The 13,389-nt window shown below is 44.0% G+C and overlaps 1 protein-coding gene across 1 annotated transcript; it reads left to right on the top strand.

Moving 5' to 3' along the window:
* Positions 1-503: 503 nt before the first annotated feature.
* Positions 504-11,156, top strand: LOC129868407 (protein ripply3-like). Its single transcript, XM_055942371.1, has 5 exons — positions 504-747; positions 9,442-9,732; positions 9,818-9,878; positions 10,095-10,168; positions 10,373-11,156. The coding sequence occupies exons 2-5, from the start codon at positions 9,629-9,631 to the stop codon at positions 10,578-10,580; spliced, it is 447 nt and encodes a 148-aa protein (XP_055798346.1). The 5' UTR covers positions 504-747; positions 9,442-9,628; the 3' UTR covers positions 10,581-11,156.
* The last annotated feature ends 2,233 nt before the right edge of the window (positions 11,157-13,389 follow it).

Raw genomic sequence — 13,389 nt, 5'->3', positions numbered from 1 at the left:
GTGCTGTACAGAAACCCAGCCTAAAACCCCAAACAGCAAGCAATGCAGGTGTATAAGCATGGTGGCTAGGAAAAACTCCCTAGAAAAGCCAAAACCTAGGAAGAAACCTAGAGAGGAACCAGGCTATGAGGGGTGGCCAGTCCTCTTCTGGCTGTGCCGGGTGGAGATTATAACAGAACATGGCCAAGATGTTCAAAATGTTCATAAGTGACAAGCATGGTCAAATAATAATCAGGAATAAATGTCAGTTGGCTTTTCATAGCCGATCATTAAGAGTTGAAAACAGCAGGTCTGGGACAGGTAGGGGTTCCATAACCGCAGGCAGAACAGTTGAAACTGGAATAGCAGCAAGGCCAGGTGTACTGGGGACAGCAAGGAGTCATCATGCTCGGTAGTCCTGACGTATGGTCCTAGGGCTCAGGTCCTCCGAGAGAGAGAAAGAAAGAGAGAAGGAGAGAATTAGAGAGAGCCAAGATTTTCAAAATGTTCATAAATGACAAGCATGGTTGTGCTGTCAAACTGCCTGGGAGCTCCTCAGTGGTGAAACTCCTCCTCCTTCAATCAGTGGTGAACCAGGTGGAACAAATCTTCCAGGCAATCTGGGCGTGCCAGCACCTGGCTCTGCTGTTGTCTTTAGAACGCAGTGAAAGGAGCATTTATAGCACCACAAGACCAAGGAAACTTCATCTATGTGATCAAGGTGACTGTGCAAGTCCAAGCCCTCCACAAAACTGTGAAAGACAGCCGGTAAGCGCCATATTGGCCATGTTTTGTTAGACTGACTTAAGCAGTGCACTGCTAATGATACTCTGGAAAACACAGACTTAACTCTTAACTTTGATAGGACTTTTGCAGTGGTATTTATAACTTCAAATGTTGTTTGTGGGGTATAAAGTAAGAAGAGCCAAATTCATTGTTGATAGAACTTGTTTGAAATGGTTAAAAGTAATTTAAACTTTGTAGAAATCTTAGTAAACCAAGTTCTTAATTCAGTAACAAATGTATAGTCTGGAAAATCTTTGGCTAAAAGATGTAGGATTTGTCTGCTTAACTGCTGATTAGAAAATAAGTGTGGTTTTTTGCTACTAGAGGTATTTTGAATGTGTTTGGCTAAAATGCAAATTTGGATAAAAGTGTACTGATTCTGCTCATTTGATTAAAAATGGTGGGTTTCTATTTTGGGAAACATTTGCTTAACAGTGGAAACCTTGTATTTGATAATGGCAGAAATGTGTTATCTGAGGTGAATGTGGATAATTTTGTGTATTTAAATAGTCTGTCAACTCAAATAATAACTTGTATTTGTCATCTCTTTTTTGAGGTTTTTCACCTGTTTACTGCCAACCAAAGAATGGTAAATAAAAGACAAACAATTGATTCTATGGCTGTTTATTGAGTGAAATCCAGTTAAAATCTTCACGTGGAGGGATTGTCCTTTTCAAGTGGGGAATTGCACAAGAAAGAGGTCAACTTGACAGTGAAAAACCATGGCTCAAGACTGGAAAAGGACCAGAAAAGTGACCACACGTGTCCAGAGAGACAAGTAAAGACTGTTCCCGCCTGCTGCTGTGGTTGAAATGGCTGATTCATTACTGGTGGAGCAGCTAAAGACCGCAAGGAAATCAGCGAAGCGTCAGTTTTCCCGTCTGGCCAATAATGTGCTACGAATGCATACAATGATGTCAGAAGAGGAGCTCAGAGACAATTTTAGGAAACTCACTGCAGAAGCTGGCAAAGTCCTGGAAGCCAACGATGATGTAGAGGGGCAATGTATTGAAGAAAACTCTGATGCAGAGGAGTTGAGCGAGCAGCAGAAGTCTGACTTGGTCAAAACAGCCAATGAGTGTGAGAAAAAACTGCAAGAGCTAAAGGACCTCATACAAAAGACATTGTGGGCCAATTTCGGGGTATATGAACTGACACAAGCAATTACAATAGCAGAGTCGCAAGCAGAAAACGTGGGAGCTGTGGACCCAAGTAAAAACCCAGATGCATATCTCTTCATGATCGGACAACTAGAGAAACTTGTGAAGGCTGCGAAGGAGGTGCATAAACATTTGAAGTGCTGGGCCCCCCCAGCAGAGCAACAACATTTCCAGAGTCGTATCAAAGACCTTGAAACTATCCTGCCAAAGCTCACAATAAGACAAGCAGACTTTACAGGGGCACACAGAGGAGAAACCAGCAGATTGAGTACTACTTCAAACAGTTCTGTGGCCACACCAGCAATTAAATTAAAGCCTGCTGCCCTCCCAAAGTTTTCTGGCATCCGCCGAGAGTTTCACCGGTGGGAAAAAGACTGGGAAGCGCTCCAGATGCAGGGAGAACCTACTGGATCCAGAGAGGTTAAAAAGTTCCAACTTCTCGACAGTGTGGATGAGAAGACCATACGAGACCTTCACCTGACAACTTACACAACTGCTGAGGAGGTTTTCCGGGTCTTGGAGAACCACTTTGGAAATAAGACAACTATAGCCCTTGAGATAGTAGAAGAGCTCCAAAGACTCCAAGCAGTTAAAGGTAACCAGCCCAGGAGGATTGTTGAGCTCATCCAATCAGTAGAAAAAGCCCTGGTCGATCTGAACGAGCTTGGCAAGACCGGTGCTATAAAGAACCCTCTTGTAACAAGGACAATAGAGAGTAAACTTCCTGATGGCCTGAAGAAGGAATGGCTTCTTCATGTAGCTGGCAAAGGTGATGAAGCTGAAGAAGACAAGCGATTTGACTACCTCCACAAGTTTCTTCAAGGTCAAGAAGCCATCTATGAGAAGCTGGACCAACTGAGAGAGGAGGAACCAAAACCGAAATCTGAACCTCGGCAAGCTCGAACCAGAACCTCCACCCAACTAAGCGACCAGGCTCAAGGATGTGTGGTCTGCGGAGACTGCAAGCATAAGAAAAGGCTATATTTCTGCCAAAAGTTTCGCACGCTTAAGCTGTCAGAGAAAAGAGATGCTGTCAGGAAGCTGGGAGCCTGCAAAAGATGCCTGGAGATTCACAAGGAAGGTGACTATTGTAAATCAGAGTTTCTGTGCAGGAGGCCAGACTGCATAGAACAGCGTGCTGCAGAACACCCCTATTACCTCTGCCCGAGAGCTGGTACATCCAAAGGGAATGTCGTCCAGAGGTCCAATAACAGCAAAGTGGGAGGTGACGCAAGAGAGCGTTATACCCAAGCCCAAGAAGAGTTCATTAAAAGTCTCTCACCTGAACTTGCAGAGAAGTGTTGCAATGCCTTTTGCAACACTATAGCCAGAACCTCTCTTGTGTCCAACCAACCCAGTCTTCTAGCAGAGAATGGAATAGTGGAGTGGCCAGTCATCATGATGCTCTTAGAGGTCAAGGCCAATGCAGGACAAAAAGTTGGGACTTTGATCGACCTGGCATCGGATACAAACTATACTGCTCAAAAAAATAAAGGGAACACTTAAACAACACAATGTAACTCCAAGTCAATCCCACTTCTGTGAAATCAAACTGTCCACTTAGGAAGCAACACTGATTGACAATAAATTTCACATGCTGTTGTGCAAATGGAATAGACAAAAGGTGGAAATTATAGGCAATTAGCAAGACACCCCCCAAAACAGGAGTGATTCTGCAGGTGGTGACCACAGACCACTTCTCAGTTCCTATGCTTCCTGGCTGATGTTTTGGTCACTTTTGAATGCTGGCGGTGTTCTCACTCTAGTGGTAGCATGAGACGGAGTCTACAACCCACACAAGTGGCTCAGGTAGTGCAGTTCATCCAGGATGGCACATCAATGCGAACTGTGGCAAAAAGTTTTGCTGTGTCTGTCAGCGTAGTGTCCAGAGCATGCAGGCGCTACCAGGAGACAGGCCAGTACATCAGGAGACGTGGAGGAGGCCGTAGGAGGGCAACAACCCAGCAGCAGGACCGCTACCTCCGCCTTAGTGCAAGGAGGTGCACTGCCAGCGCCCTGCAAAATGACCTCCAGCAGGCCACAAATGTGCATGTGTCTGCTCAAACGGTCAGAAACAGACTCCATGAGGGTGGTATGAGGGCCCGACGTCCACAGGTGGGGGTTGTGCTTACAGCCCAACACCGTGCAGGACGTTTGGCATTTGCCAGAGAACACCAAGATTGGCAAATTCGCCACTGGCGCCCTGTGCTCTTCACAGATGAAAGCAGGTTCACACTGAGCACATGAGCACGTGACAGACGTGACAGAGTCTGGAGACGCCGTGGAGAACGTTCTGCTGCCTGCAATATCCTCCAGCATGACCGGTTTGGCGATGGGTCAGTCATGGTGTGGGGTGGCATTTCTTTGTGGGGCCGCACAGCCCTCCATGTGCTCGCCAGAGGTAGCCTGACTGCCATTAGGTACCGAGATGAGATCCTCAGACCCCTTGTGAGACCATATGCTGACACATGCACATTTGTGGCCTGCTGGAGGTCATTTTGCAGGGCGCTGACAGTGCACCTCCTTGCACAAAGGCGGAGGTAGCGGTCCTGCTGCTGGGTTGTTGCCCTCCTACGGCCTTCTCCACGTCTCCTGATGCACTGGCCTGTCTCCTGGTAGCGCCTGCATGCTCTGGACACTACGCTGACAGACACAGCAAACCTTTTTGCCACAGTTCGCATTGATGTGCCATCCTGGATGAACTGCACTACCTGAGCCACTTGTGTGGGTTGTAGACTCCGTCTCATGCTACCACTAGAGTGAGAGCACCGCCAGCATTCAAAAGTGACCAAAACATCAGCCAGGAAGCATAGGAACTGAGAAGTGGTCTGTGGTCACCACCTGCAGAATCACTCCTGTTTTGGGGGGTGTCTTGCTAATTGCCTATAATTTCCACCTTTTGTCTATTCCATTTGCACAACAGCATGTGAAATTTATTGTCAATCAGTGTTGCTTCCTAAGTGGACAGTTTGATTTCACAGAAGTGTGATTGACTTGGAGTTACATTGTGTTGTTTAAGTGTTCCCTTTATTTTTTGAGCAGTGTATATAACTCATGATGCAGCTGAGAGTTTGAACCTTAGAAGTGAAGCCATAACCCTTGTTGTCCATGGTGTGGGAGGAATGAAAGTTCAAGTCACCACAAAACGGTACCTCCTAAAGATCCGGGTCCACACAGAGCAAGGCAATGTCAGATCCCACCAACTCCTCTGCTATGGTTTGGACAGCATTGCAGAGATTCACAAACATGTGACAGCCAAAAGACTCCAAACATTCTTTCCAGATGTCCCCCAAAATGAACTTGTTAGACCAAGACAGATACAGCTTTTGAGAAGCCATAAGGAAGGGCGACTGGTCCCACAGAAAATACGCACCGTTGGGGACCTTGTACTATGGGATGGGCCATTGGGAAAGACAATTGCAGGGACACACCCTGGTCTGTTTGAAGAGGCTACAGTTACAGCACATCAGTCCAGAGCGCACTTCGCCAGATCCATGAGAACAGCAGCATTGATGTATGAAGAACATATCTGCGCCAAACCTACCATCAAGTCTTCTTGTTCTGCTATTTCCACTCGGGATTTTATTGAGTGGTGGAGATGGGATAGCATTGGCGCCCCCTGCACCCCAAAATGTGGAGGATGTCGCTGCGGCAGTTGTCAACTTGGTGGCAAAGAAATGACTCTGGCTGAAGAAAGGGAGCTGGAAGTTGTTAAGGGTGGCCTGACTTATGTTGGTGCTGATGACCACAGTGATAGTCCACACTGGCATGCAAGGTATCCATGGCTCATTGACCCATCTACATTGCCAAACAACATAAAAGCAGTAGAGGCAACCTTTCTCAGAACAGAGAGACAGCTCGCCAAAGAACCGCAGTGGAAAAAAGCCTATGGTGCTCAAGTCCACGAAATGGTTGACCGCCGGGCTGCAAGAAAGCTGACCAAAGAGGATCTAACCAACTGGAATGGACCTGTCTGGTATATTAGTCATCTTATCGCACCCAACCCCCACTCTGTTACAACTCCGGTATGACTTGTCTGGAACAGCAGTCAGAAGTACAAAGGCCAAAGTCTCAATGACCTTCTGATGAAAGGCCCTGACGTTCTCAATCCGATTCGAGCTGTCCTCCTCAAATTCCGCCAAGGCTCCTACGCCGCTCTAGGAGACGTCAGAAAAATGTACAATTCTGTGTGGCTCGAGGAGAGGGAAGTCCATCTACACCGGTTCTTGTGGCGGGATTCAGAGGGCGATGAGGTGGAACAATACGCCATAACCAGAGTGAATATTGGGGACAAGCCAGCAGGGTGCATAGCACAACTGGCCATGAGGGAGACGGCTAACCTGCCTCAATTCAGCCACCTCACAGATGAATGCCAAGTATTACATGAGCACAGCTACGTCGATGACATCTTGACATCCCACAACTGCCGTGAAAAACTCGAAGTCATCACAAAGAATGTGGAGCTGATTCTAAAAGCAGGAGGGTTTGCACTGAAGCCTTGGGTCTTCTCAGGCCAAAATAAAAGAGAAAGCGAAAAGGCATCACCAAATATTGTTGTCCTGCCAAATCAGCTTAAGGAGGAAGACAACAAGGCGCTCGGTCTCGGCTACATTGTGGATGAAGACATGTTGCATGTCATGGTGAGGGTCAACTTCTCCAGGCGGAAGAAAAAGATGAGACTTGGGCAAGACTTACTACTAGAAGAAGTACGAGCACAGACACCAGACCCGCTGACAAGACGTGAACTGCTGAGTCAAGTTGCTGGTTTGTACGACCCAGTTGGCCTGACAACGCCATCAAAGCAAAGAGGGGCTATCTTGGTCCGAAGGGCATTCCAAGAGGCAAAATCAAAGTACAGCATGGTCAAGGACACATGGGACCTTCCCCTGTCGGATGAGCTCCGCAAAGATGCAATTGGAATTTTTGAGGAGTACGTCCAGCTAAGCAAAGTAATGTTCCCAAGAGCTCTTACTCCACCAAAGGCAACAACTGAACCAGTCGCTGTCACCTTTTCAGATGGCAGTGAAAGCTCCTATGGTGCTGTCCTCTACCTGCGGTGAAACTGCAACAAACAATTAACAATTCGACTAGTGGAGTCAAAAGCAAAGCTGACACCACTAGACCAGAAGGGGGATGCAGTCAAAGCAGAACTTTGCGGTGCAGTCTTTGCAAGCCGCCTGAAAAAGTACTTTGAACAGCATACCCAGATCCAGATAAAAAGGTGGTACCATTTGTTAGACAGTCAGACTGTTCTTGGAGCTATCCAGCGAGAAAGCTATGGATTTCAGACTTTCTTCGCTAATAGAATTGGAGAGATCCAAGAGAGCACACGGCTACAGGACTGGTGGTGGATCCCTGGACCACTCAACATAGCCGACATTATCACTCGAGGAGCTGGGCCAAAGGAACTTGATGCCCATTCAGAGTGGCAGCAAGGGCCAGAGTTTCTATATCTTCCAGAGAGCGAGTGGCCAATTATGTCGTCAAAAGATGTGTCTGTGACAGCTCGAGAGAGCATTAACAATATGCAAAAGAAGTCATTTGTGGCAGCACTCACCAGAGCCCAAGCGAGAAGAAGTCTTCCAAGTCTGGTGGGACGATTTCCTGCTGGTGCAGCTGTCCTAAACTTGGTGGATGAGAGGCGCTTTAGTAGCCTAAAGTGTCTAGTCAAGACTGTTGCTTTGATCTGGAGAGCCGCCAAAAAGTTTAGATCTGCAACAAAATCCATTGAGACCCCAAAGTGGGAGGCGATTCCCACAAAAGGAGTTATCACCGCCACAGAACGTCGAGAGGCAATAAGAGACATCTATCTTGCTGCTCAAGAGGGGGTGACGTTCCCAACTACCACTACGGACCGCTTGGTTGTGTACAGAGAGCCAGAATCTGGGTTACTAGTCTGCGGTGGGAGAATCCATGGATTCAGGGAGGATGGCGCTGCAGTTCCCCTTCTGCCTTTCAATGCATGGGTCTCTACTTTATTGGCACGGGAGGCGCACGATGAGGGTCATGAAGGTGTGGCTGAAAATGAGGAGGAAAGCCTGGGTCATCCAAGGAAGAAAAATTTCCCAAAAAGTAGTGGATAACTGCCTTTTCTGCAAAAAGTCAAGAGCAAGAAGGTGCGAACAGGTAATGGCTGACTTACCTGCTGAAAGAGCCACACCTGCAGCTCCGTTCGAGTTCACTACAGTCGACCTCTTCGGACCGTACCTTGTCAAAGATGACATCAAGAAACGGGTCTCAATGAAAGTGTGGGGTGTCGTCTTCAGCTGTATGGCCAGCAGGGCAATTCATGCAGACCTGGTCAACACAATGTCGACAGGGAGCTTCTTGATGGCTTACCAACGCTTTACTGCAATTAGAGGGCACCCAAGAAAGATCTGGTCCGACCCGGGGACAAACTTCATCGGCGCCAAACCTGTCCTAAGAGAGCTGTACCAGTTCCTGGATGCTCAGAATAGAACAGAAAAAAGATAATTACTTGACACATTTTTGGCCCTAAACAGAGAGTACACAGTGGCAGAATACCTGACCACTGTGACTGACCCAAACTTAAGGAAAGCTTTGACTATGTACAGACTCAGTGAGCATAGCCTTGCTATTGAGAAAGGCTGCCATAGGCAGACCTGGCTCTCAAGAGAAGACAGGCTGTGTGCACGCTGCCCACAAAATGAGGTGGAAAGTGAGCTGCACTTCCTAACCTCCTGCCAAATGTATGACCGTATTAGAAACACATATTTCCCTCAGATTACACAGACCCAGAAAGAATTAGAAAACAAACCCAATTTTGATAAACTCCCATATCTATTTGGTGAAATACCACACAGTAGCAAGATTTGTGACCTGTTGCCACAAGAAAAGGGCAACCAGTGAAGAACAAACACCATTTTAAATACAACCCATTTTTATGTTTATTTATTTTCCCTTTTTTACATTAACTATTTGCACATTCAATGACATTTGAAATGTCTTTATTCGTTTGGAACTTTTGTGAGAGTAATTTTTACTGTAATTTTTTTATTTATTGTTTATTTTACTTTTGTTTATTATCTATTTCACTTGCTTTGGCAATGTAAACATGTTTCACATGCCAAAAAAGCCCCTTAAATTGAATTGAAATTGAAAGTGAGAGCGAGAGAGAAATTATTTGCAACTTTATCAGGGAAAGAAAAATTCAAATATCTATTAGGAGAAAATACACAATGTGAGAGGCTGTTTGCATATAACTGTTCCTCAACTCACCAAATGTTATACAATTATAATACAATTGCTTTCCTTAAATGAGAATTAAACTAATTCTAATCCTTTCATTCTAATTGTGCCCAGTACAAAGGCATGTTACCTGTACACTTACCAAGAACTATAGGATAGGCCTATAAAATAAATGCAGAGACAGCCAGGGCCTAAAAGTTAAACAACATAATGAAAAAGAGAACAACAAAAAATGAATGCTTTTATATCTGAATAACTAACTTTTCATGATCAACATTTGAAAAGCTTCAATTTCCATATCCTTAAGGGACCAGTGGAGGAAGGGGACCTGCAACTTGACAGCTGAAGACAGATCTCAAAGACTCCCCCACACAACTCCACTTTTGTTTATTCAAGTGAACGGTCAAGATGAGAAAGCCTTGATAAACAGCATACCTGACCATATGCCTCTCAGTCTCGGAGTTTGCAGGTAGTGGGTCAGTCGAGGACAGAAGATGCTCCCTCTTGGTCTGGATATGCAGCTGCCGTCGCTCACTATGAAAGCCAAACCAATGAGTTGCATGAGACGATACATGGAGACTGAAGAGCCACTTCAAAGGTATGAAAGGTATCTTTAGCCTACTTAACCTACTTAGAATATGGAAGTAAAAAACACTTCAATAAATGATTTTCAACATTTACAGTTATCCGGTAATATGGAGACCATGGATTGCCTGTCACAGAGAAACTGGACTTCTAGATAAAGTAAGGGCATTCCCTTCTCTGCAACTGCTTAAGACCTACAATTAAATTATAAAGTAATTCAATTTCATTCAACCTATCAGCACAAGAAACCTGTAGCATAGTAAACAAGAATATCTAATAGTTAACTGCCACAGGTCCTTGGCAATGCTATATTTTTTTATTATATAGGTCTGTTAATTTGAGTTGAAAATGATCATGCCTACTTGTCCTCTTTAGTTTGGCCAAGGGAATGTGTCATCAAGAACCAGACAGATGACCAAAGGTGCCCATGGATTCCAGCACCCTGTCAGGTATGTAGACTGTTAGCAGTTGAGAGAAGAAAGCAAGTTGGTATTGTGACCACATTGAGACAAATTTTGGGAAAAGAGCTGTGTCCTGAATCAATTTGATGTAACTATCAACTTCATGAAGACAATTTTGGTATATTCTACTTTCTTTAAATAGTAAAACACAGATGTATTTTAAAATACTAAATACATTCATCTGATCCATAGGCTCTTCATGCCAAAGTCCAGGACTGAGGAATATCTGTCTAATTTGGGGAAGAAGGTCTTGGACAGTTTCCCTGTCCAAGCCACTCTCCACTTCTACAACGATGACTCCAGCTCTGAGGAAGAGGATGATGAAGATATGGAGGAAGAGCTGGAGGTTAATTCACTCAGTTTGGATCACAGGTCCCATCCCCTCAGAGAGAATTCATAGGTAGTTAATCTTTGCTGTTTTGGAAACAAGCAGGGGTGATTGGACAGGGGAGAGAGACAGTGCAGCAGGTCACAGGAGATATGCTACTTTCGCGGTGAGGGTCTAGTAGAGGATCCAAGGTGTTCACCTGAGACAGCCACAGGAAGCTGGGAAAGGCCAGGTCACTGGCTGCAGTTGGCCTCACTGAGGTGATTCTGTTTACACCAGCTCAGTGTCAACACACCTTTAACCCAGATATGGCCATTTTCCTTGACAACGTCCTATGTTCTCAGGACCTTGTCATGCAAACTCAAGTTGGCCTTGTGCTGGTCCCTCCTTTTTTGTTTGTAGTGAAACATTTTCTCTGCTTTCTATCTTTTGTATTTATAATAATTTTAAATTTGTTTATGAAAAAGTGTGTGTTATAAATTGCTGGACATTTGAGTTACTGTGTAGAAGGTTTGTTGGTTGAAATGTAAAGAATGTATGTGGATAGAATTGAATATTAATGTGCTTAGTTAGTGAGTGAATATGTTGGTATGGATGCAAAGTAAACTTAAAAGGCCTTTTTCTTTATTAATTTCAATTATTTTAGCATTTGAGTTAAGCAATAAACATTTATTTCAAAATCATATAATTTTCTGCATTTCTTGTGGACGTGGATGAATACTTTTGTTCAGGGTTGATTCACATGTCAGGGTCTTTAATAATATACCCTCAGACAGGACAGAAGTAATTTCCAATGGGACGTGAATGATAAAGCCTCTCTATGTCCTATTAATGTCATAACTATAGACACATAAGAAATGACAACCACCCAGATTAGCTGATTTAGTCATCAAAGTTGAGTATTGATTTTATAGTCCATGAGCCAGGGGAGGGTCGGTTGAGCTCAATTGAACCGACAATGTCTGGGTTCCTAGAGATGGAAAATATGTGATAGCAAGCTACCATTGCTGCACTGCTATGTGTTATAACTCTTTCTTTCTTTTTTTTACCCTACGACAATGTCAGTATACAACAAGCTATTGCTCGCTTATAACCTTTAATCATATATAATTGGAAAGCTTAGATTCAGAATCAATTTGACCTTTGACCTCTAGGGTATACAGCTGAAGTCAGAAGTTTACATACACTTAGGTTGGAGTCATTAAAACTTGTTTTTCAACCACTCCACAAATTTCTTGTTAACAAACTATAGTTTTGGCAAGTCGGTTAGGACATCTACTTTGTGCATGGCACAAGTAATTTTTCCAACAATTGTTTACAGACAGATTATTTCACTTATAATTCACCGTATCACAATTAGAGTGGGTCAGAAGTTTACATACAGTAAGTTGACTGTGCCTTTAAACAGCTTGGAAAATTCCAGAAAATTATGTCATGGCTTTAGAAGCTTCTGATAGGCTAATTGACCTCAATTGAGTCAATTGGAGGTGTACCTGTAGATGTATTTCAAGGCCTACCTTCCAACTCAGTGCCTCTTCGCTTGATGTCATGGGAAAAGAAGTCAGCCCAGACCTCAGAAAAAAAATTGTAGACCTCCACAAGTCTGGTTCATCCTTGGGAGCAATTTCCAAACACCTGAAGGTACCACGTTCATCTGTACAAACAATAGTATGCAAGTATAAACACCATGGGACCACGTAGCCATCATACCCCTCAGGACGGAAACGCGTTCTGTCTCTTAGAGATAAACGTACTTTGGTGTGAAAGGTGCAAATCAATCCCAGAACAACAGCAAAAGACCTTGTGAAGATGCTGGAGGAAACAGGTACAAAAGTATCTATATCCACAGTAAAATTTGTCATATATTGACATAACCGCCATAAAAAAGCCATACTACGGTTTGCAAGTGCACATGGGGACAAAGATCGTACTTTTTGGTGAAATGTCCTCTGGTCTGATGAAACAAAAATATAACTATTTGGCCATAATGACCAACGTTATGTTTGGAGGAAAAAGGGGGGTGCTTGCAAGCCGAAGAACACCATCCCAACTGTGAAGCGCGGCAGCATCATGTGGCAGCATCATGTTGTGGGGGTGCTTTGATGCAGGAGGGACTGGTGAACTTCACAAAATAGATGGCATCATGAAGTAGGAAAATTATGTGGATATATTGAAGCAACATCTCAAGACATCAGTCAGGAAGTTAAAGCTTGGTCGCAAATGGGTCTTCCAAATGTACAATGACCCCAAGCATACTTTCAAAGTTTTGGCAAAATGGCTTAAGGACAACAAAGTCAAGGTATTGGAGTGGCCATCACAAAGCCCTGATCTCAATCCTATAGAAAATGTGTGGGCAGAACTGAAAAAGCGTGTGCGAGAAAGGAGGCCTACAAACCTGACTCAGTTACACCAGCTCTGTCAGGAGGAACGGGCCAAAATTCCCCCAACTTATTGTGGAAGGCTACCCAAAACGTTTGACCCAAGTTAAACAATTTAAAGGCAATGCTACAAAATACTAATTGAGTGTATGTAAACTTCTTACCCACTGGGAATGTGATGAAAGAAATAAAAGCTGAAATAAATCATTCCCTTTACTATTATTCTGTCATTTCACATTCTTAAAATAAAGTGGTGATCCTAACTGACCTAAGGCAGGGAATTTTTACTAGGATTAAATGTCAGGAATTGTGAAAAACTGAGTTGAAATGTATTTGGCTAAGGTGTATTTATACTTCCGACTTCAACTGTATATCCGAATTACATGTATAAATGCCTTTAAAACGGAAACCCTGATACATTTTTAACTTTGTTTCAGAAGTGGTTCTGAAAGGTCATGAAATTGTTTAAAAATTGCCCCATGTTGTACCCATTGACATTAGAA

Source organism: Salvelinus fontinalis, chromosome 13 (genome assembly GCF_029448725.1).
Source record: "Salvelinus fontinalis isolate EN_2023a chromosome 13, ASM2944872v1, whole genome shotgun sequence".
NCBI lineage: Eukaryota > Metazoa > Chordata > Actinopteri > Salmoniformes > Salmonidae > Salvelinus > Salvelinus fontinalis.
This window is presented reverse-complemented; position numbering and strand designations above follow the sequence as displayed.